At 38.0% G+C, this 23,036-nt stretch overlaps 1 protein-coding gene across 2 annotated transcripts in view; it reads left to right on the forward strand.

Moving 5' to 3' along the window:
• The first annotated feature begins 396 nt into the window (after positions 1–396).
• The window catches only part of PFDN1 (prefoldin subunit 1), a 60,043-nt gene continuing 37,403 nt past the window's right edge, over positions 397–23,036 (forward strand). For both annotated transcript variants that reach the window (XM_033181014.1, XM_033181015.1), the window contains exons 1-3: positions 397–503; positions 3,237–3,403; positions 22,810–22,894. In XM_033181014.1, coding sequence (XP_033036905.1) covers positions 456–503; positions 3,237–3,403; positions 22,810–22,894 — 300 coding nt within the window. In that variant the 5' untranslated portion in view covers positions 397–455. The remainder of the gene's footprint in view (positions 504–3,236; positions 3,404–22,809; positions 22,895–23,036) is intronic.

Consider the following 23,036-nt stretch of genomic DNA (forward strand, 5'->3'; position numbering starts at 1 on the left):
GTAATAAGTTCGTCTTGGAAAGAACACTCGAGACAAGCTTTCCAGTAGTCTTTCCCAAACTGTCATGCCTGAGGTTCTGGACTTATTCTTACTGATCCCTGACAGCACAGCGACTAGCTGAAGGACTCTGATCGACTGATGAGAGTTTGACCTCATCTACATACATCCCAGTTTAGCAGCATATACTAAGCTAACTGGCAAACTGCTTAAAGCCACATGGGAAATCTGCGCGTTGGGCTATGTCTGGAAGATGTGGAGGAGCAAGCCAGACCTGACCGGTCAGATAGTGAAGACACTGAATCCAAAACCCAAATATTTCAGGGGTCAATTCTCAGAGAAAGGTAGGAAGCCCGGTTAGTCCAACTCATGCGCAGGCGCAGAAGAAAGACGGATGCACAAAGTAAGGTGCGCCCTTCCCCCACCCTCTTTCAGGCCAACTCCCACTGCGCAGGCGCATGCAGTGCACCAACATGGCCGCCCCCGTGGATCTTGAGTTGAAGAAGGTAAAAGAGGGTCTTGGGCAGGCGGAGGCCTTCTCTTTGGAGGCTGAGGGGACTATAGGCAAGAATATCGAGTGAGGCACGAGCCTTGCATAGGGCAGGAGGGTACAGTGGACTAGGGAATGGTTTCCCAGAGTCCTAAGGCCACATTGCGTCTCCATAAACTGGGGTGGGGGGCGAGCGGCTCTTGCTGGGCAGGAGCCGGTTTGTCTGGGTGAGGTAAGTCTGCGGGCCTATCTCGGGCCTGTGCAGTCTTTCTGAGCTCTAGAGACATTTTGTTGCGTTTGGAGGCTTCAGGGACTCACTTTCATAGTAAGAACTAAAGAGAGCATTTCAAATGGGGGTGCCTTCGGACCCCTTGCCTGAGTTGTGGCATCCGTAATTCTGCCTCATTTGCTTTGAAAAACTCCAAGTCCAACCTTTGTTTTTAGGCCGTTTATTCGGTTCTATTCGGAAAACCAGGCATTGTAACAGCAATGTTCATTTCAGGATTTTGGCCGCCACCCCCCCTCCCGCCTCCTTCTTTTTAAGTACTTGTCAAAAAAAAAAAAAGAAAACAAAACAAAACCTTCTTTTGAAGGACTTGTCAAAAAAAAAAACAAAACCAGTAAAGTTTTCCAAATAAAACCGGTATCAGAAGGAATTGGTTTTCCTGCTTTCCTCAAACAGTTGCTTATAATGTGTTGTTACTCATATTTTTGCTGTCTAAGAATGATCAGCATTCTAACACCACTAATGACCCCAAACCAGTATGCTTTGTGCGGTGGGGTGGATTGGAAAGGACCCTAGAATTTATCTATTTTAAATCTACTTTTCTAGAAAAGGAACCAGTACTAGAAGAGTCTGTCAGAGGTTGGGACTAGAATCCAGTGTTCTCTGTCTTACCTCACACTTCTTTTTTTTTTTTTTTTTTTTGAGACGGAGTCTCGCTCATCGCCCTGGCTGGAGTGCAGTGGCGTGATCTCGACTCACTGCAAGCTCCGCCTCCCGGGTTCATGCCATTCTCCTGCTTCAGCCTCCAGAGTAGCTGGGACTACAGGCGCCCGCCACCACGCCCGGCTAATTTTTTGTATTTTTGGTAGAGACGGGGTTTCACAGTGTTAGCCAGGATGGTCTCGAGCTCCTGACCTCGTGATCTGCCCGCCTCGGCTTCCCAAAGTGCTGGGATTACAGGCGTGAGCCACCGCGCCCGGCTACCTCACACTTTTTTGACCACTATTTTGGGTTCTTCAGATGAGCAACAGCTTAGTTAAGACTGCCTCTCTGGTCAACTTGTGCAAAGGAAATAGGACAGCCGAAATAGCTGTTGCTTCTAACAAATGAAGCTTTTATTACGGTTCTGAGGATATTATGTGTTTATGTCTTGCTTTTGTTCTTGTTTTGAATCTTGTAAATTTAGCTCTTAGGTGGAGTTCTCTCATCTTTAACAGTATACTAGCTCATCCTTAACGGTATACTAGCTTCCTTAGCAAGCTGTACAGAGCAGTCAGATAATACCTGGAATTTTACATTTCAAAACAAAATTGTGCATTCTAAAAATTTACCTTTTTTTAATTAAAAGTACCAATTTAAATCAGGGTTTAGTGAATGGATTTTCCTCCTGGTACTTTTGAATTTGTTGCTATATTTGAAAAATGTGGACAGTGAATGCAAACTAAGAAAATGATTACAAACTTAAACTGAATAATTTTGACAAATGATCAATTTAAAAACTTTAAAGGTTTTATCTTCTAATGTTGTTACAGGGTCCTTTTTTTGGGTGGAGACAAATAGGACATTTCAGGCCCCTCCCCTTCTCCAAAGTAAATCTTTCAAAATCTTACTAGTAGGTGAAAACAAGGTCACAATAAAAATTATGTAGTAACCTTTGCTGTACATTGCAGTCACAAATGTTATTATTAAGGCACAAATTTGACAGCATGTGAAAGTCATTCCAGGCACTTCAACAAGAGTATCCAAGAACTGTTTATCTTCCAGTTAAGTAAGTGTACGCAAGGGTCAAATTTGGCCTGATGCAATTATTTTGCCAGTGCTTTGCATTTTTTCTATCTTGTTTGGTCTTCCTCTTAAAAATGTTCATATTATGAATATTACTATAAACAATGGAATGGAAAGATTGCTGAACTAAGGGGTTAGAAGAAACGTCTTTAAATATACCTTCCTTTTCCTCTAATAGTTGTTCAACCTTGTGCAAGCCACTTTTATGTCTTAACTCATTTAGTTACTTAATTTGTAAATTGTGGATGATGAAACTGCCAATGCTAACTCATGGCATTATTAAGAGGCATAAATTAGATATTTATTATATTTCCTCATTAATATTCTTATATTAATATTTCCATATTAATATTTCAAACTAATGTGAGAAAGTGCTTTGAAACCTAATTGTGCAATACAAATGTAGTGAGTTATTACTTTTATGGTTCTTGTTTTGAATCTCTGGGTTTCATCCTTGACTATTGCATTGATTTCTTTTACTACTCCTTGAATACTTGCTACTTAATATGGTTATTATTTAATGTGCATTTGTTTTACTTCACACTGATTGTATCTTCTGATGATTGTAAATTCAGTATTTAGTATGGTGACTTGTTCGTTTACAGTTATGTTGACTTATTGATATTTGGTAAATTTCACAACTTTGGCTAGCATGTTTTGTTTTAATATATTTGGATTTGACATAAATGTTTCCTGTAAAATATTTAACCTACTAAATCATGGACTTGTTTTTATTAGGCCTTCACAGAGCTTCAAGCCAAAGTTATTGACACTCAACAGAAGGTGAAGCTCGCAGATATACAGATTGAACAGCTAAACAGAACGAAAAAGCATGCACATCTTACAGATACAGAGATCATGACTTTGGTAGATGAGACTAACATGTATGAAGGTGTAGGAAGAATGTAAGTAAAATGTGTCTTTGATGGAGTTATTTTGGGAGTGCTTTTGTCCAAATTAAATAGAATGTGTTCGTCTTAAAACTTGGGTTAGGCCAGGTGTGGTAGTTCATGCCTGTAATCCCGGCACTTTGGGAGGCCATGGTGAGTGGATCACTTGAGGACAGCTTGGCCAGTATGGTGAAACCCTGTGTCTACCACAAATAAAAAGATTAGCTGAGCATGGTGGTACTTGCCTATCGTCTCAGCTACTTGGGAGACTGAAGCAGGAGAGTCACTTGAACCCCGGAGGTGTGCCCACTGCACACCAGCTTGGGCAACAGAGCTAGACTCCGTCTCAAACAAAACAAAAAAAAACTTCGGTTTAAAGTATCTTTTTTTTTTTTTTGAGATGGAGTCTCGCTGTATCACCCAGGTTGGAGTGCAATGGCCCGATCTTGGCTCACTGCAACCTCTGTCTCCCGGGTTCAAGCGATTCGCTTGCTTCACCCTCCTGAGTAGCTGGGATTACAGGTGCACCCCACCACATCTGGCTAATTTTTGTATTTTTAGTAGACAGGATTTTACCATATTGGCCAGGATGGTCTCCAACTCCTGACCTCGTGATCCGCCCACCTCAGCCTCCTGAAGTGCTGGATTACAGGTGTGAGCCACCACGCCCGGCGGGTTAAAGTATCTTAGAATTAACTTTGAAGATTGTCCAATTAAATGCTTTCTTTTTTTAAAATGAGGAGCTGAACTTCAGGTACATTAATTAAAGTGTTTAATTTTAGACTTCAAAGTCCTTTTTTTCTTTTTTTTTTTTGATATAGAGTCTCGCTCTGTTGCCAGGCTGGAGTGCAGTGTTGTGATCCCGGCTCACTGCAACCTCCACTTCCTGGATTCAAGCAGTTCTGCCTCAGCCTCCTGAGTAGCTTGGACTACAGGCGCGTGCTACCACACTCAGCTAATTTTTGTATTTTTAGTAGAAACGGGGTTTTACTGTGTTGGCCAGGATGGTCTCAATCTCTTGACCTCTTGATCTGCCCGCCTTGGCCTCCCAAAGTGCTGGGATTACAGGCGTGAGCCACCGTCCCTGGCCTTGAAGTACATTTCTTAAGTGCTTACTTTCCTGTTCTGTCTATGATTACGTGCTTAAGTGTGTAAGTTCAATAATAAAAATGATTTATCATGGAAAATGTTTATAGCAATATTATATTGTATGTGAAGAAGATTTATTTAAGTAGGTGCAGTTTTAACCTCCTCTTCCCTACTTAATTTATTAGGAGTGATACAAATCGTAAATCTTTCCGATATCTGATCAGTGTTATAAAATAAAAATAAAGATTCAATTGTCATTTAAATACACTCATTCTGGCCAGGCGTGGTGGCTCATGCCTGTAATCTCAGCACTTTGGGGGGCCTAGGTGGGTGGATCCCCTGAGGTTTGGGGTTTGAGACCAGCCTGGCCAACATGGTGAAACCCCATCTCTACTAAAAATGCAAAAATTAGCGAGGCGTGGTGGCGCACACCTGTAATCACAGTTACTCATGAGGCTGAGGCAGGAGAACCGCTCGAAACTGGGAGGTGGAGGTTGCAGTGAGCTGAGATTGCGCCATTGCACTCTAGCCTGGGCAACAAGAGTGAAACTCTGCCTCAAAAAATAAAAAATAAAAAATACACTCACTCTAAGTGTCATGCGTTGTTCTAGTAGGAGGAGAACTCACATGTGAGAAATCTAGTAAATTATTTTACTTTTGTTTGTTCTAATTAATACACAATTAACTTCATACATTTCACTTTTTTTCCTTTTAAAAGCATATTACCCTTGTGAGAGAGAACAGGTCTGCTTCCTATTCTTTAAGCAGAAAAGAAGGAATGGAAAAGCCCTTACGTACAGGTCACATTCCACTACAGTGAGCTAAAAGGAGAAGACAGATTTTTTTTTTTTAAGTTGGGGAGGTACAGGAGGAGGGTTTTTCTGGAATTTGGTCTTTGAGTATTACTTAGTAAGTAGACCATTACTTCAGGTTTGGAGATCTTTTAGTTAGAATGGAATTTGACCTCAGTCATAGGATGACTTGTTTTGTGATTGATTTGAAGAAAGAATAACATGTGCAAAATTTAATAATGGCTTTGGAATGACATCATGAGAAGTAGACCCTGCTCATCACTGACTAATCCATATCTTTTTGGTTCAGAATTAGATTATGTTAAATTGTTCATCTGATTTGCTTTCTCAGAATGAATAATATAGCACAAGTAAATTTTATGTCCACGCTTATTTCATTTTAGCTTAAGAGGATAAGGATCCCAATTTGAGAGTTTGTTACTGGGACACAAAAGAATTGGGATGAGAATAAAGTAGAACTCTCGAATATGTGTCTGTGTAGTATGAAATGCATTGTTGGCATTCACTACAGGATAATTTTATCCTTAATGTGAATATCCTTAGGTCTTAAAACAGTAATGCCAGCTTTATTAACATGTTGTACTTGGATTTCACATCACTGCACTAGCCTTCGTTTGCAACAGCTAAAGAATTCCTTTTTCAAAATAGAAAAACCGTTTCACTCCCTTTGGGCCTTTGAGCTACAGTGAAGTTTTAATTTTTAATTAGAATAGTTTCATTTATTAAACGTTCTGCAGAAGTGTTAGGAGAGTTGTTTTTTGTACATATTGTCCAAAGTGCTACAGATAGGTTGTTTTCCATGCAAAGAATTTTAGAGTTTAAAGGCTAGGATATGAATTAATTAATGGTAGAATGGCATTATTTCCAGAAGGTTTATTTCATATAAATTGTTTCTTAAAAGAAGTGTGGAGTTTTAAATGTTTGAATAAAGTTGAGCTTCTATGTGATTTCAGACTTCTGTTTTAAATTTGACTTTTGTGCTGTCTGCATCTCACCGGGAGTATGAGTTTGACCCTGCATTGTAGGGGCATGTAAGGTGAATAGCGTTTGTTGTTTGGCTAGCATATTAGTGCCCTGAGAGGAAGAAAAGACTTGCTGAGTATTAGTCTGGTCATGAGGATGTTCTCTTTCTTGATGCTAAACCTGAAATATCTATTTCTGAATTTATAGTCTTGAGTAATTTTGGGTATCATTGTGATTCACTTCTTTAATTCTAGTCTTTACCTTAATTTGTTTTTTTCTTTTCCTTTTTGAGTGTTATTTGGGAATTCTGATTAGAATATTACTTTTTCCCAAAGTTTCATTTTAAAACCACAGATAATAAAATCCAAAACTTCATTTTTCTTTTAGAACCTGCGGTGGATTTTCCCATTGCTGAAATTCAGGTCTCATTGCTTCTTGCCTGGACTTTTATGATGGCATCTTAACTGTTCTTTCTTCCTGCCTTCATTCTGTCTGTCCAAATCCATTCTTCACTTATCTGCCAGAATTAATCACGTTAATATTCTTCATAAAATCCTTTGTTCATCCTCTGTTGTTCACAGGATAAAATCTAAACTTGTTGACCTTGCATTCATGGTTATTCATAATTTGTTCTTAATTTACCCTTTGCCTCAGGTCCCACCACTTTCTTTTTTCGGGGTTAGGATAGCATGTATATTTCATCTCATGGACCTACCTTCTACTAGTTTGTGTTATGTGTTGAGAAGAATTTTGAGATGTCAAATGGGTTTTAAACATGCTTCAATTGATTAGTGATGTCAGTTACACAGTGAGGGTAGAAGAGTAGTAGCACATGTACCAGAAATTGTTATCCTACCCTTGCCACATAGGTTTCCTCACACACGTTATGTTTTTGTGCTTTTTTGCTTTTGCTCAGTCTTTGGAGAATAACATTGTGCTTGGCTGGCAATATTCCTTTTTTACTTGTGAAATTCTCATCCTTCAAAACATAGCTCCACTCTTCCTTTGCCTCTGAAGATTTTTCCAGCCCCTGGGGCAGACTCATTCACTCTTTCCTTGGTGATAGCAGGGCTTTTGTTCCTATAGCTAGTAAAGCACATTGAGTGTGTAGGTGTGTTTAAATGGGTCAGTCTTCCCAACCAGATTGTCAGCTCTGGGAGACCATATATATATATATTATCTTTGTTTCCTCATTCTCAGTATAATGTCTGGCACAAAATAGCTGTTAAATGTGTATTGATTTGAATTGAATCTTATTCTTTTTTCTTGCCTAAAATAACTTTTTTCTTTTGGTTTCTTAGAAAAAAAGTATTTTAGAAAGTGTCAGACACTTAAGAATGAGTTTATTATCCTATTTTAATACATGATCCATGTAAGATGAAATTATAAAAGTAACATATTTTGACTAAGGTCAAAAAAATTATATCTGCCCAAAATCACGTCCTCTGATCTGACAGGATTAATTCTTTATTAAATATATTGAGAAGGTTGTCTAATTCTAAATACCAGCCAATTGAAGAGATACTCAGAACTGAAAATACAGAAAACTGAAAGCTTCAAGATTATGCTTGAGGGTAGTATAATCCTTAGAGAATAAAGGCTATTTTATGCATAATAATATCAATATATTTTTATCCATTTTACCTTCCTCATCTTCGCATAGAATGTAAGTCAGAGGTTTTTTTTTAGGGTATGTATTTAGTAAACAAATCATTGCAGGCCCAGATATCTTTCATTTCATAAGTATGGACACATTTTGTAGTGTTAAATACCTCTTATATATGGCTATTTTTGGTTTAAAACAAGGAAAGTCAAGCTACAGGATAAGAGATGATGAATTGCTGTATACTGTAAGCTCTGAATATTTGTTGCTCAAAGCTATATTCCATCCAGTCTTTTGGCATGTTGCCAGCACATTTTAGTTCTCTTACTTCATATTCTTTAGAGAGGCTGTTATGTAGCCTGATACTACTACCACCAATTTCTGGTTTTGCTACTTAAGCTGTTTGTGAGCTGACCTCACCATACTGCTTTGAGAGCTATGATGAAAGTTACAACTGGGGAATGATCTGTCTGAATATTTGGAAGTGTTTGTCTTTGCATCTTTCTAGCATGCAAGGAGGGAATAGACAAATCTCAAATGTTATGTGAATATTTCTTGTATATATTTTTCACAGATAAAAATGTTTATAATTGCTTGTGTGTGGGTTTTCTTCCTTTTCTGCCTTGCATGGTAGAGGATAGGAGTATTTTAAAAATAAGAATTACATTTGAAAGTGCACATAAATGACATTTGACCATACTAGTGTTTGAAAGGACCATCATTAGAATAAATGTCAAACTTATTTTTATGAACAATAAGTATGATCCTAATCCTGATTTGATGTCAGATCTATTATTTGAACATCCTTTTTGCTTGAGCATTACATAAATAACATTTCTTTTTTCCAGAAGAGACAAATTAACTTTTTTTGATATAAGAGGAACTTGAGTAGATTAGCCTTTAAAAAGAACATAGTACCTTTTTAAAACTTGAACCTAACTAAAAATAACTTTGTACCGTATTTAAACTAATTTAGAGGTATGCTACCATTCTGTGGGTATTTTTTACATTTAAGGAACTAAGAATGAACAATGGTATAAATCTGCCAACTAGATAAGTGTCTAGCAATGCAAAAATTTCTGTTTGGGAGCGGTGTTACTATTTCTACTTGTTGAAGTAATTTAATGGTTGATCTCTAATGGTAGAAAGATCCAGAAATGTAGAACTTAAGATAAATGTGGCATGAGTAGAAAGTGAAACAGTAGGTGTATTCCTGATAGGTAACAAATTAAAAAAAAAAATCTAAATAGTTAAGCAGTTTTTCAACTGTTTAGGTTGTAGAAATCTGAACTCTTTATGACAGCTTGGCTGAACTGCCCTTTGTTTAAATGTTATGTTGGTTTTGTTGTGATTGTACTTGTTAGTTTGGGTGTTGACCTATAATTTGAATCGTGGCATTTAGTAAAGGTGGGATGAAATATTTGCAGCTTCCCTTAGTTATGTTAAATATTAATAGAAAGGGGTATGCTCATGCTGCTTCAAGTTTTGCAACCCTTTTACAATTTCATGTAGCTGTAGAGTTGGTCTTCCAGTCAATCTGAGGTAATTTTAAAACTGAAGAAATGGTCATACTATATTTTATTACTAAGAGATTAGGAAATGAAATTTTACAAATCTTAGTATAGTAAATATTATTGATATTGTTCATAAATACTGTTGATACTATAGTAAAAATAGTTTATATTGTTGCTCTCAGCAGAATCAAGTTTGGATATTTTATTTAGTGCATACTACGGGGAAAAAAATAATGTGTGAGATTACTTTTGGTGTGAGAGTCACATTGCAAATGCAAATTTATAAATTCCTTTTATACCCTCTTTAAAGGTATTAATCTGTATTTTAGAGAAAGTGAAGGAAAGATAGTTGTCAAAAGTAAGATGAGATTATTTTTTAGATTAAAAATTTTTTTTTAGATTTTTCTTGAAGAGAAGTTCTTGGTGTTCAGCTGCTTTTACTAATAGAACATGACCCACCCTTCTTGTGTTTTTATACAGAGCCATTTAAAGTCATGGCTTTCATTGCCCAGAGTTCTAAGGGAAAACAACAACAACTTTTCCTGTTGTGCAGGGAAAAACGACTTCAGTTTTGTTGACGCTGAATATGTATATAACCCCAGATGGGCACACTCCTCTTACACAGATTTAGTACTCTGGGGAGAAGAGATTTTTAAGTAATATTCTTAATTTCCTTAAGTTGTCAGTGATTTAAAAGCTTGATGTTCATTTTTAAGTAATATTCTTAATTTCCTTAAGTTGTCAGTGATTTAAAAACTTGATGTTCATTATAACTCTGCTCTACTGCTGTCTAGAATAACGTCACTGTTTTTGTGCCAGAGGGAGTTAACAAACATTTGCGTAAGAATTACATAGTCCTGTTTCTTCTGCAGATGATTACTTTTTAATAATTCTTTCCCTGCTTCCCCTCCCATATGCCCCAGAGTCTAAAGATTCTCACCAAAACAGAGGAAATTAATTTTGAAAATGTTATGTTAATTAGATGTCTATTGTTAAAAAAGGGAAAAGAAGTCTGTTATCTTGGAGAGTACAAACATACTAAAATAAACTTGTTATGGGGTTACTTATTTTAGGCTTTGGACCTGTTTTAAAAACATAAATGTAATTGATTCATTTAGCTACTTGGTGGACTTTGCTTGCTTCTGCATTTCCTGACATCAAAAGACCTGGCCTTTTTTTTTTTTTTTTTAACTGACAAAGGATTAAACAAAATCAACCTTTGTTGTATGAAAAGTGGCAGTCATTTTCAGGATACTACAGTGTTTTCCAGTCGATGATAAGCAACTGAGCGAAAGGTGAAAAGTACCATTTGCTTCCTGTTCCTATGTAAAAAAATTAAGGTAGCAGCAGTCTTGAACTGTTACTTTGTCACTGAGGAATTGTGTGCTGTAACTGACTTAATTAGCTGAATTTCTCCGAAAACAGTCAATTTTAAGCCGTAACAAGAATCTTCTGATTTTAGCTGCCATTTATCTCATAGTGCAAAGTTAGGAATAACTTACTATCTAATCTGAGAGAGAGAACTGAAATGTTGATGTCAAGGAACATAATCTACTTAATGAAATCTCCAAGAAGGAGCTCAGAAAAATACTGACTTAGAAGGTGAGTCAGTTCATATATACGAACACATACTTGGTAATGCCATTTGTCATTCTTTTTTATTTCTAATATCAGGAATTGCTCTTAACTGCAAATATCCTTTACTCTCGTGAAATAATTAGGATTACTAGTGTGTTACATGTACTATTAGTGCCCATGCTTTTGTGAAGAGTGTATGCTTATTTTATTTATATAATTTAAGTTCAGATGGACCTGTCTGGGAGGATGTTATTTTATTGTCCTGGCCAGGAACTCTTATTACCAACTCTTGTTTTGCAGTAGATCAGTTGTCTTGAAATGAACTAGATTACTTGGAGGCCACTATCCTTTTTGCTTTGAAGAGGACTTAAAATATTCTGAAACCAAAATTTGTACAGCAACAGGAGCCTAGTATCAAAAATGTATCTTTAAATAGATAAGAGCATGACTGCCCTAAGCCCAACCTTTACACTGGCTCAGAGTAAAAAGATTTGGATCACAATATGCATCCTGTATGTGTGTGTCTGACTGAGACTTTGGCATTTGTGCCCAAGTATATTTATATTTCTCTATGACATTCTGCTTTTGTACCAGGAGTACTCTGCTCTCTATCTGTCCTCTAATACTTATTGGATAGTAATTTTAAAATATTTTATCTATTGCTATATTTTAACTTACTAGTAAAATAAAGATCATATCTTGGAAAAAATTGTGAAATAACTCACTGCCTATATGTGGAAATGTTTGGGGTTTGATGAAGCCAGAGAAAAAGTAGTAAACATCAGAGGTGCTTACTTACCAGAATACTTAGAATACCAAATAGTAACCTGAAATAAACATCATGTTTAAAATAGATTAACATACTACTGCTTCAATAGTTTTGATTTAAAAATAGGCAGTAATTTTTAATTAGTAAAAATTGAACATAGCAGTGTGTGTTACTCTACTGGAACAAGGAATGCTTATATGGGATTGGGTTCTGGAAGGGACAATGATTCTCCAGTAATTTTAGTGAGTTCTCAGTCCTTATCTTTTTTTTTTTTTTTTTTTTGAGACGGAGTCTTGCTCTGCCACCCAGGCTGGAGTGCAGTGGCCGGATCTCAGCTCCCTGCAAGCTCCGCCTCCCGGGTTTACGCCATTCTCCTGCCTCAGCCTCCCGAGTAGCTGGGACTACAGGCGCCCGCCTCGTCGCCCGGCTAGTTTTTTTGTATTTTTAAGTAGAGACGGGGTTTCACCGTATTAGCCAGGATGGTATCGAGCTCCTGACCTCGTGATCCGCCCGTCTCGGCCTCCCAAAGTGCTGGGATTACAGGCTTGAGCCACCACGCCCGGCCCTCAGTCCTTATCTTATTCGACCTATCAGTAGCATTTGGTCCTGTTGATCTTTCTTCCTTGAAGCACTTTCTTACCTTGGCTTTCAGGATACCACTTCTTGATATTCCTGCTACCTCACTGTCCATTCCTTCTCAGCCTCCTTTACTATCTTCATTTCTTTTGCGTCTGTAAGTATTAAAATGACTTTGGACTTATCCCTTGGATTTTTTTTCTTTTTCTTTTTTTGTCTATATGTACTCAGTCTCTTAATAATCTCATCCAGGAGTATCTCTAAATGCATTTTTTTTTTTTTTTTTTTTTGAGACGGAGTCTCGCTCTGTCGCCCAGGCTGGAGTGCAGTGGCCGGATCTCAGCTCACTGCAAGCTCTGCCTCCCGGGTTTACGCCGTTCTCCTGCCTCAACCTCCCAAGTAGCTGGGACTACAGGCGCCCGCCACCATGCCTGGCTAGTTTTTTGTATTTTTTTTAGTAGAGACAGGGTTTCACCGTGTTAGCCAGGATGGTCTCGATCTCCTCACCTCGTGATCCACCCGTCTCGGCCTCCCAAAGTGCTGGAATTACAGGCTTGAGCCACCGTGCCCGGCCTCTAAATGCATTTTTATGTACTGACAACTCCCAGATTTTTAATCTTTAACTTAGACCCCTTCTCTGAACTCCAGACTTGTATATTCAGCTGCTTACTTTACATCTTCATGTGATGGTCTAATAGGCATCTCAGAATTAACTTGGCCAAAATAAAATTTTCGCTGTTTACAAACAAACCATCTCCTCTCTCAGTATTACTAAGTGGGTTTTCCACCCTTCAAGTTTTTCCAAATCTTGGAGTCACCCTTGGCCCCTCTCTTTCAATCTTATATTTAGCTCATTATCAAATACTATTGACTCTATCTTTAAATTTTGTTCAGAATCTGAAGACTTCTACTTACCACCACCCTGGTCTAATTTACCATTGGTTGATGGCAATTGCTTCCTAACTAGGCTCCTTGCTTCTGTCCTTAACCCTTGGCTGTTTTCAACTGATCAGCCAGAGTAATCCTTTTAAAATGTAAGTGAAGATCACTGTAGTCAAATGGCCTCCCATTTCATCAGAGAAAAATACAAAGTCTTTTGCACTTGCCAGTTTCTCTGCCTGAAATCTTCTTCTAGGTGTCTCCATGGCTTACCCTTTCTCTTCCTTCAGGTCGTTTCTAAAAAGGGAATGAAGCCTTTCATGACCATCCTATTTACAATTACACACCTAACCAGCACCCACACTTATTTGCCCCTTGTTGGCTTTATTTTTCTCCATCGTACGTCACCATCTGGTGGCAATGATACTCTTTGCCTTTCTTTTGTTTTCCTTCTTCTACCCTCCATGGTATCCAATGTCTTTCTTAAAGAATCAGTATTATTGAGTTATAACTTGTATAGAATAAAATGCATGCGTTTTAGGAATACAGTTGGGTGAATTTTGACAAATGTAACCACCCCAATCACGATAAAGAACATTTTCATCACTCTAAAAACTTTCTTGCTTCTTTCAACTCAATCCTCTCCTTCCTTAATCCTGGCTCCAAGCTGCTGCTAATCTGATTTCTATGACTGTAGATTAATTTTTTCTGTTTTAGAACTTTATGTAGATGCAATATATAAATGGAGTCATTATGGTATGTACTTTTACTGAGTGTAATGCTTCTGAGATTTACTCATGTCATATAGGTCAGGCCTCCTCAGGGGCCGTATGCTGGGCTTCAGTTCTACTTATTTTGGTACGCTGGACCTGCCGTTCTCCCTATGCTTGCTAGCTTCATCTTTAGCTTGGGTACAGGAATTCCAGGGATTTTATTGAGGCATGACAACATCCAGAGTGAGAAAGTGCCATGTTTTCTGGTGTCACCTTCATGGGAGCATCTTTCCAGAAGTCTTCTAATGGTCTCCCACTTATATTTCATGACAGAAACTGAGTCACATGCTAAGGCTTAAATCTTGGGGGATGTAACTGCAATGATTGGGTAAGGCCAATCAAGATTCAGCCTAGAACTTACTTCCCTGATTTACTTGGGGAAATAGAGAATACCCAAACAAAATTGGGGCTCATCAACAAAAGGAAATGGACATGGGGTAGTTAAACAATAGTGTCTGCCAAAGTCATCAACAATCATAATAGTGATCAATAACTGAGGGCTAGCTATATGAAAACTATTGATATATTTGGGATGAATTAGGCAGAGTTTAGTCTGGGAGCATAGGCAGGCAGGAAGCTATTCAGGAGGTTAGTAATAAGAGCATAAATTAAGGTGGTGGAAGTGGAATAGTGAGGTGAAGGGTCAGTATGAAAGAAAGTGATAAACTGGAAATACAGGGAGGATATCTGCCATTTTGGGACTTGCACATGGTGATGTTGATGGAAGCTGAAGTCGAGATGGTGAAACTGCTTGTAGGGAATGTTGGTGTGGGTTGATAAAATGAGTTTAATTTGGGCCACGTTGAATTTGAGGTGATATGGAACATACAAGTGGAAGTGACCATAGATGCTGGACATAGTGTGGGTGATAGTGGTTGATACTATTTTGAGGGTTATTAGCTAAGTTGAGGCCTTGAAAATAAGTGAGTTCTCCTAGGGACTTTGGGTAGAGATTGTTTAGCAGAGAGCCTTTTGCTCAGTGCTTGTAGTATGGGCACTGGAGAAGAAAGAGGAAGGAGGGATTTATGGATACAGTAGTTAATGAGGGAAACATGGATAACATAATACAGAGATGCAGCAGCAGCATCCCTCAGAGTTAGATTTGAGCATACAGTGGTCTGTAGATTGCTTTTGTCTAGGCATGGCAGGGTCCAGGTGCTGTATGTCTATATTATAACCTAGTACTACCTTATTTATTTTGTTGCTCAAATAATTCTGCTTTGACCATTGGGAGCTCTTTGAGATTTTCTGCTTTTCTTTTTCTCCCAGTCTTGAAATGCAATGGTGTGATTGTGGCTTACTGCACCCTTGACCTCCTGGGCTCAAGCAGTTCTCTACCTCAGCCTCCCAAATAGTTGAGATTATAGGCATGTGCCACCAAACCCAGCTAATTTAGAATTTTTTTTGTAGAGATGGGATTTTTTCATGTTGCCCATGCTGGTCTTGAACTCCTGAACTCAAGTGATCCCCTCACCTCAGCCTCTCAAAGTGCTGGGATTACAGGCGTGAGCCACTGCGCCTGGCAACTTTATTATTATTATTATTTTCTGAGACAGAGTCTCCCTCTGTCACCTAGGCTGAAGTGCAGTGGCTTGATCTCAGCTCACTGCAAACTCCACCTTCCGGGTTCAAGCAGTTCTCTGCCTCAGCCTCGCGTGTACCTGGAACTAGAGGTACCCGCCACCATGTCTGGCTAATTTTTTTTTGTTTTTAATAGAGACAGGGTTTTGCCATGTTGTCCAGGCTGGTCTGGAACTACTGGCCTCAAGTGATCTGCCCCACCTTGGCCTCCCCAAGTGCTGGGATTACAGGTGTGAGCCACCTTGCACGGCCAGCAACTTTGTTTTTTTAGAGTGGTTTTAGGTTACAGAAAAATTGAGCAGAAAGAACAGCGAGCTCTCACTCCCTTTTCACTCTCTCACATGCCGTTTCTTCTCTTATTAACATCTGGCATTAGTGTGGTACATTCGTTACAATTGATAAAAAAAATTGATAAATTATTGTTAACTAAGATCCATAGTTTACATTAGGGGTCACTCTTTGTGTTATTATTCAGTATAGTTTCACTGTCCTCCAAATCCCTTCTGCTCTACCTGTTCTTCCTTCTTCCCCTTCCTTCCGCACTCTCTTCCCTGGTGACCACTGACCTTTTTACTGTTTCTATATATAGTTTTGCCTTTTCCGAAATCTCGTATCGGAATGATGCAGTGTATAGCCTTTCATACTATACTGGTTTCTTTGACTTAGCAATATGCATTTAAGGCTTCTCTGTGTCTTTGTAGCTTGATACCTCATTTCATTTTGTTGTTGAATAATTTTCTATTGTATGGAAGTACTGACAGTTTATCCATTCACTTATTGAAGAATATTTTGGTTGGTTCCAAGTTTTGGCAGTTACAAATAAAGCAGCTGTAAACATTTGCACATGTGCATAGAAGTTTTCAAGTCATTTGGATAATGGAGTGCATTTGATTGATCATCTGTTAAGCTTTGTAAGAAGCTGCCAAACTGTCTTCCAAAGTGGGCTGTACCATTTTTGTATTCCCGCCATCAGCGAATGAGAGTTTCTGTTGCTTCACAGCTTCACCAGCATACAGTGTTCTCAGTGTTTTGGATTTTATCCATTACACTAGGTGTGTGGCAGTATCTCATAATTTTAGTTTATAGTTCCCTAATAACATATGATGTTGAATATCTTTTCACATGCTTATTTGCCATCTGTGTTATCTTTGGTGAGATGTCTGTCAGATCTTTTGCCTGTTTTAAATATGGTCATTTGTTTTCTTATTGTTGAATTTTAAGAGTTCTTTGCATAATTTAGATGCAAGTCCTTTATCAGATATGTGTTTTGCAAATATTTTCTTCCATCTGTGGCTTGTCTTTTCTTTAGCTTTTTGTTTTTACAGTACTTCCTGACCTTCTCATATTGCAGTGTGCTCCAGGTTCATCTTGTATTTACCCTGCTGAGCCCTATAGTTAGTCATTTCTCCAAGAAGCTGTGGTTCCTGATTCCTTTTAATGCGTAATGATTATTTAGAAAGCTATATCTGGTCATTGGGTTTATTTGTTACTACTGAGGTGTTACTGTTTCTAGGCCCTCTGGTGACTAGCAATAGATAATATGTGTATATATGCTACTGATTCATGTGTATGCACATATCTACATTTGTTTCTGTGTCTATTCATCACTGTACACATACTAAGCTGAATATGAGTTTATACGGATATCTCCGACTCTTTTTGATATCGCAGTGTTCATTTTAGCCTTCCTTTCTTGCTTATTTGTAACTTCTCTCTAACATGAGAAACCTGGCTCCTATGGTCCATTGTCCATTTACTTATTTATTTATCCCAGTACACATATAAAGCAATTTCAGAATTGTTTGCCTGTATCTCCTGTGAGAAACAAATTTAACCAACTAGTTAATCCAAGGTTGATTGGATTATTTGTATACATGTATTCACATATACACATATTTATAATAACTTACATTAGAGCCATTATAGTATGGTACAAGAAAGACCAAGTATTCTAATCTAATACATACAAGCTGGGCAAGGTATTTAACCTGATTAGGTCTTATTTTTGTACTTGGTAATTTTTTACATACTTAGAAAACATTGGCCGGGCATGGTGGCTCACTCCTATAATCCCAACTCTTTGGGAGGCCGAGGTGGTTGGATCGCCTGAGGTCAGCAGTTCGAGACTAGCCTGGACAACGTGGTAAAATCCTATCACTGCTGAAATAACAAAAATTAACTGGGTGTGGTGGCAGGCACCTGTAATCCTAGCTACTCCAGAGGTTGAGGCACGAGAATTACTTGAACCCTGGAGGCGGAGTTTGCAGTGACCTGAGGTGGCATCACTGCACTCCAGCCTGGGCAACAGAGCAAGACTGTCTCCCACCCCCCCACCCCCCCCCAAAAAAATTGAGGATTTAAGAGGAAACATTTTTCAAATGATGAATTTTAAAAAAGCTATCTCTCTCTTTTCCAGTCCCATTTCATCTTTGTGTAAATCCTTTTTTATTTTACTTATTTTTTCATCTTGCAAATGGAATGACATGTTGATTTTTTTTTTTTTTTTTTTGAGACAAGAGTCTCACTCTGTCTCCTAGGCTAGAGCGCAATGGTACGTTCTTGGCACACTGCAACCTCTGCCTCCTGGGTTCAAGTGATTCTCCTGCCTCAGCCTCCCGAGTAGCTGGGATTACAGGCACCTGCCACCACGCCAGCTAATTTTTTTGTATTTTTAGTAGAGATGGGGTTTCACCATGTAGGCCAGGCTGGTCTCGAACTCCTGACCTCAAGTGACCCACCTACCTCAGCCTCCTAAAGTACAGGGATTACAGCTGAGAGCCGCCACACCTGGCCAACATGCTAATTTTTTAAATGTGAGTTTTTACTTACTTTATTGACATCTTTACATGTCAATAAAAATACTGTTTTTTTTTTTAATTTTCAGTTTGGTTTTTTATTTAATTAGTCATTCTTTTAAAAAAAATTTATTTATTTTTTAGGGATGGGCCATTGCTATGTTGCCCAGGTCCTGGACTTGAACTCTTGGACTTAAGCCATCCTCACACCTCAGCTTTCTAAGTAGCTAGGACTACAGGTGCATGCCATTATGCCTGGCTGCCCCCTTGGTTTTATCTCCTGTTTTGTATCCTATTTCTGTGCCAGTGTGGATGCTTAAGGTCTCCAGTATTCAGCATAAACTCTCAGGGTAAAAGCCAATTTACTGCTGTCTTACATTCCTCAATTCCCAGTTTCACTTCACTTTGGGCCTTTGTGGAATCCTTCCTTTTGTGTTAGTTCAACAAAATGTTAAAAACAAAATTTTTTTTTTTTTGCTTTGTTTTTAATCAGGAGTGTTCAAGGTATCTACTCTTCATTATGTCAATAACAGAAGTCTCTAACTCACTGAGCAGTCCACAATGTGGATGTGCCGTAAAGTTACCTTACTTAAGGAAGTGATTGAGAAATATATTCAATTAAAAAAAAATTAAAGTAGAAAAAAATTCAATTTATTTCTACTTTCTTCCGTGCTAAAAATTACAACATAAAAATTCAGTAACTTTCCTCACCTGTGGAATTAGGCAAAGAAGCAAGATAGGCTCATTCTTATGTCTCTTCTATGCTGCTTAATTTGTGGATACCCTGAAACCTAAATGCTATTAGGATACGTTTTTAGACACCCTCTAAAAATTTCCCACCCAAAGTGAACTTGTCATAAGCATTTCGTTGTTTCTGAATAGCATATGTCTAGGTGACCATACTTTGGAAAGTGTGTCCAAAATGCAGCAGTGCAACTGATCTGGGATTGTGTTTTGGGCAGGTAAACAACGGTTTTGATTCATACTGAGTTATAAGAAAGTGGAAGTTGTACCAAACTGCAGGACGATTTAGAAAACGGAGTCTGGTGTTTCTCAAATAATCAAAACCAAAGCCATCAGAATTTTGTTTTCAAATGGCATAATTACAATTAAATGAAGAAGTGAAATAGCAGGTTACAAGTCCTTGAGAGTGGTCATTGCAGAGGCACATGGCATTAATTTCCAGGTCAAAGAAGAGGCCTTTTGCAAAGCATCAACTCGAATTCAGGTTATATAATCCTGAGTATTTGAAGCATGTTATCTGCATATTATTTGTCATGAGAGAATACTTTCCTTCTTCGTGGTTTATTTTTCCTTATTGGTACATTTTGAACTCCATAATTCTTTATTTACTATTTGGCTTTTCATAAACAATCAGGCAGAATGACTATGAGATTCTCTACATTGAGAAACTGTGTACATAATATTTGCTTATGAAAAGACTCATATTATCATGATAAATCCTTTCTCTCCACATAGTATCTGATAATCCAATGCCCTTTTAAACAATAGGAAAGATGTTTTCCAAAGACTTTTTTTCAGAAATCAGATGTTTCTTGCAGCCCTTTCCAATCTTCATACAATATATCTTTGCCATTTTTTAAATTGAGGACTAAACCAAACTTTCCATAAGTTTTTGTGTTTGAATTTTTACTGTGTAACTACTCTTTGAGGTAGACATTTGCATTTACCCAACACTCATCCCTGTTTAAAACTTGCGTGGCTGAGATGTCCTTAGGCTTATAGTAGTAAGTTGGCCAGCTTCGGTGGAATCTCTCTGGCCTTTGAAGTTGACACAGTCCAATATAGCTACCTCAAAGGATATGTGGTCATGGAAAAACATGTTTTTGTTGTTGAGTGTTCTTGCTTTCTAGTAATTTTATTTTCTGCTCAAGAGATTTAGTATCTGTTCAGTTACTTTATTTTTAAAGGCCACATAAGTAATGACTTGACCTCTAATCTTAGCTTTGAAATTTTCCCAGACACTAATAAAGATGATGTCTGATGACCTTTTGAGAATAGTACTCATTGGCCAGCTATCAGTGCTACTTAAAAATGCATATTTTACTCAAAAAATTATTGCCATGGCTAAAAGACTTTCTCAGTAAAATCACATGTTATGACATAATTTGGTGACTCTTGCACCTTGTTTTAGAATAGTTTTTACATAGCATTACTGAGACTTAATACTGTTCAAAACAACTCTTCTCTCAAATACAAATATGAGTTAGTTCTGAGAAAAATATTCTGTAAACCATAATCTTATCTGAAATAGCACCTGTCTCTTGGATCCAGTAAGAATATTTTAGACATGAAGGGTTCTATAGTAAAAGACCTAGAATTAATCCTTGTTTTGCATGAATGTGGGCTATCTTTCCTGTAAATATACAGTAAGGTTTTTACAAATAATCAAGTTACTACTGAAGACTAAGATCATCAGTTAAATTATCTAGGCTGGGCTGGGCGCAGTGGCTCACGCTTGTAATCCCAGCACTTTGGGAGACCAAGGCAGGCAGATCACGAGGTCAGGAGATCGAGACCATCCTGTCTAACACGGTGAAACCCTGTCTCTCTAAAAAATAGAAAAAATTAGCCAGGCATGGTGGTGGGCGCTTGTAGTCCCAGCTATTTGGGAGGCTGAAGCAAGAGAGTGGCATGAAGCCGGGAGGCGGAGCTTGCAGTAAGCCAAGATCTTGCCACTGCACTCCAGCCTGGGCGACAGAGTGAGACTCCGTTTCAAAAAAAAAAAAAAAACAAACCAAAAAATTATCCGGGCTGGCCGCATTAGGATATAAGCTTAATAACTAGTGGAGTAAAAGAAGTTCATCAGATTGTATTAATATATGTGGAAAAGCTTAGTTATGAAGAAGAGGGGAAAAGGCAGTTTCCTTTCAGGGGTTGGGGCATAGCTAATTGCCCTTTTTGGTCTGTTTTTACTTGTCTTATATCTATAATAACAGACTCTCTTGATAAGAACCCACCTAGGCACAATGATGTTTTTGTGGGGTTGGCAGAGGAAACTGCATGTTGCTACCTTGATATGTTTCCTCGTTTGGCTTTTTGTTCAGAGTTGATGTTTAGTTCTTTGTTGCTGAACTCTTGTTAGTGCAAAGAGAAGAAAAGTCTTGCTTAATTAATTGCAATATTAAATTGAAATCTATTTTAGCTTCCTTAGACAGTCCTGAAAGAGATTTGCATAACTGGGGTCTTCCCTTGGTTCCAGTGGAGGGGAAATATTTCAGTTCACTTACTTGAGGCCGTAAAAGTTTGTTTTTCCTTTTCCTGCAGCAAGAATTGTGAACATAAAGTCATGAAACAGATTCAGTGTTAATTTTTAAAACGTCTCCATATTTCCACCCTCATCAGTGGCAAATAATGTGCCTGACAGTAAAATGGAAAAAGTTGAAAATTTCCACTTGTACATTTTGAGCTTTTCAGAGGTACTATACACTCTGGAAATAATAATAAAAGATACTAAGGCTTATACAGTGCTTTTTGTTTGAGGAACTCATATAAACACTAATGCATTGATCTTAACAACAGTACTTGATTGTGACTTTAAAAGGTCATGAGTTACTGCTGCTTTTTTTTTTTTTTTTACAAAAAAAGATGGAGGGGCACTCCACTTTACAAATATTGTTTAAAAAATATCTAGATAAAAATTGAAACAGATAACTGAAAAAACAAAACTTATAGGGTATTTTTTGTTTGTATGTTGACTTTTCTTTGGCCTATGATATATTTTTATTCCTTTATTATTTTTTCTTTTACATATGAATCTACTTGAAGCCTGATTTTCTTTTCTTTACTTTTTTTTTTTTTTTTTTATGTTTTTAAGACAGGATCTTGCTTTGCTACCCAAGCTGGAGTGCAGTAGCACAATCATGGCTCACTGCGGCCTTGACATCCCAGTCTCAACTGATCCTCCCACCTCAGCCTCCCGAGTAGCTGGGACTACAGGCGTGTGCCACTATGCCCGGCTAATATTTTAAATTTATTTTTTGTAGAGATGGGGTCTCATCATGTTGCCTGGACTGGTCTTGAATTCCCAGGCTCAAGCAATCCTCCTGCCTCGGCCTCTCAAAGTGCTGGGATTACAGGCGTGAGCTACTGTGCCCAACTCCCGCCACCCCCCCCCTTTTTTTTTTAATGAGACAGGGTCTTGCTATGTTGCCCAGACTAGACTCAGACACCTGGGCTCAAACAGTCCTCCTACCTCAGCCTCCTGAGTATCTGGGACTGTAGGCCCGCACCCCTGTTCCCTGCCTGATTCCTATATTAAATAAGAAAGCAGAATCTACTTTTAAGCCTTTATTCCTACTCAGCCAGGAAGATTTAAACTTGTGGTGGTTTCCTGAGCTTGACATATTATGTTAATATGCATTTGTCCTTTTAGTTTGTTCAGTTCAATATTTGTGGTATGTAGCTATTGATTTCGATGAATACAATAGTCATGTGGCTTAATTTTCAACATTCTTGTGTTTCATAGGTTTATTCTTCAGTCCAAGGAAGCAATTCACAATCAGCTGTTAGAGAAGCAGAAAATAGCAGAAGAAAAAATTAAAGAACTAGAAGTAAGTTTTTATTGGCAGTAGGAGTTAACTTTTGGGAGAAAGTAGTAATCTTATTGTGTCATATTAAATGAAAATGTATGCCTGCCTGCCAAAGTAATGTCATATTATTTTTATTTTTTATATTTACGTTGGAGCTGTGAAG

This window comes from Trachypithecus francoisi, unplaced genomic scaffold, assembly GCF_009764315.1.
Source record: "Trachypithecus francoisi isolate TF-2019V2 unplaced genomic scaffold, Tfra_2.0 Lachesis_group2, whole genome shotgun sequence".
Lineage (NCBI taxonomy): Eukaryota > Metazoa > Chordata > Mammalia > Primates > Cercopithecidae > Trachypithecus > Trachypithecus francoisi.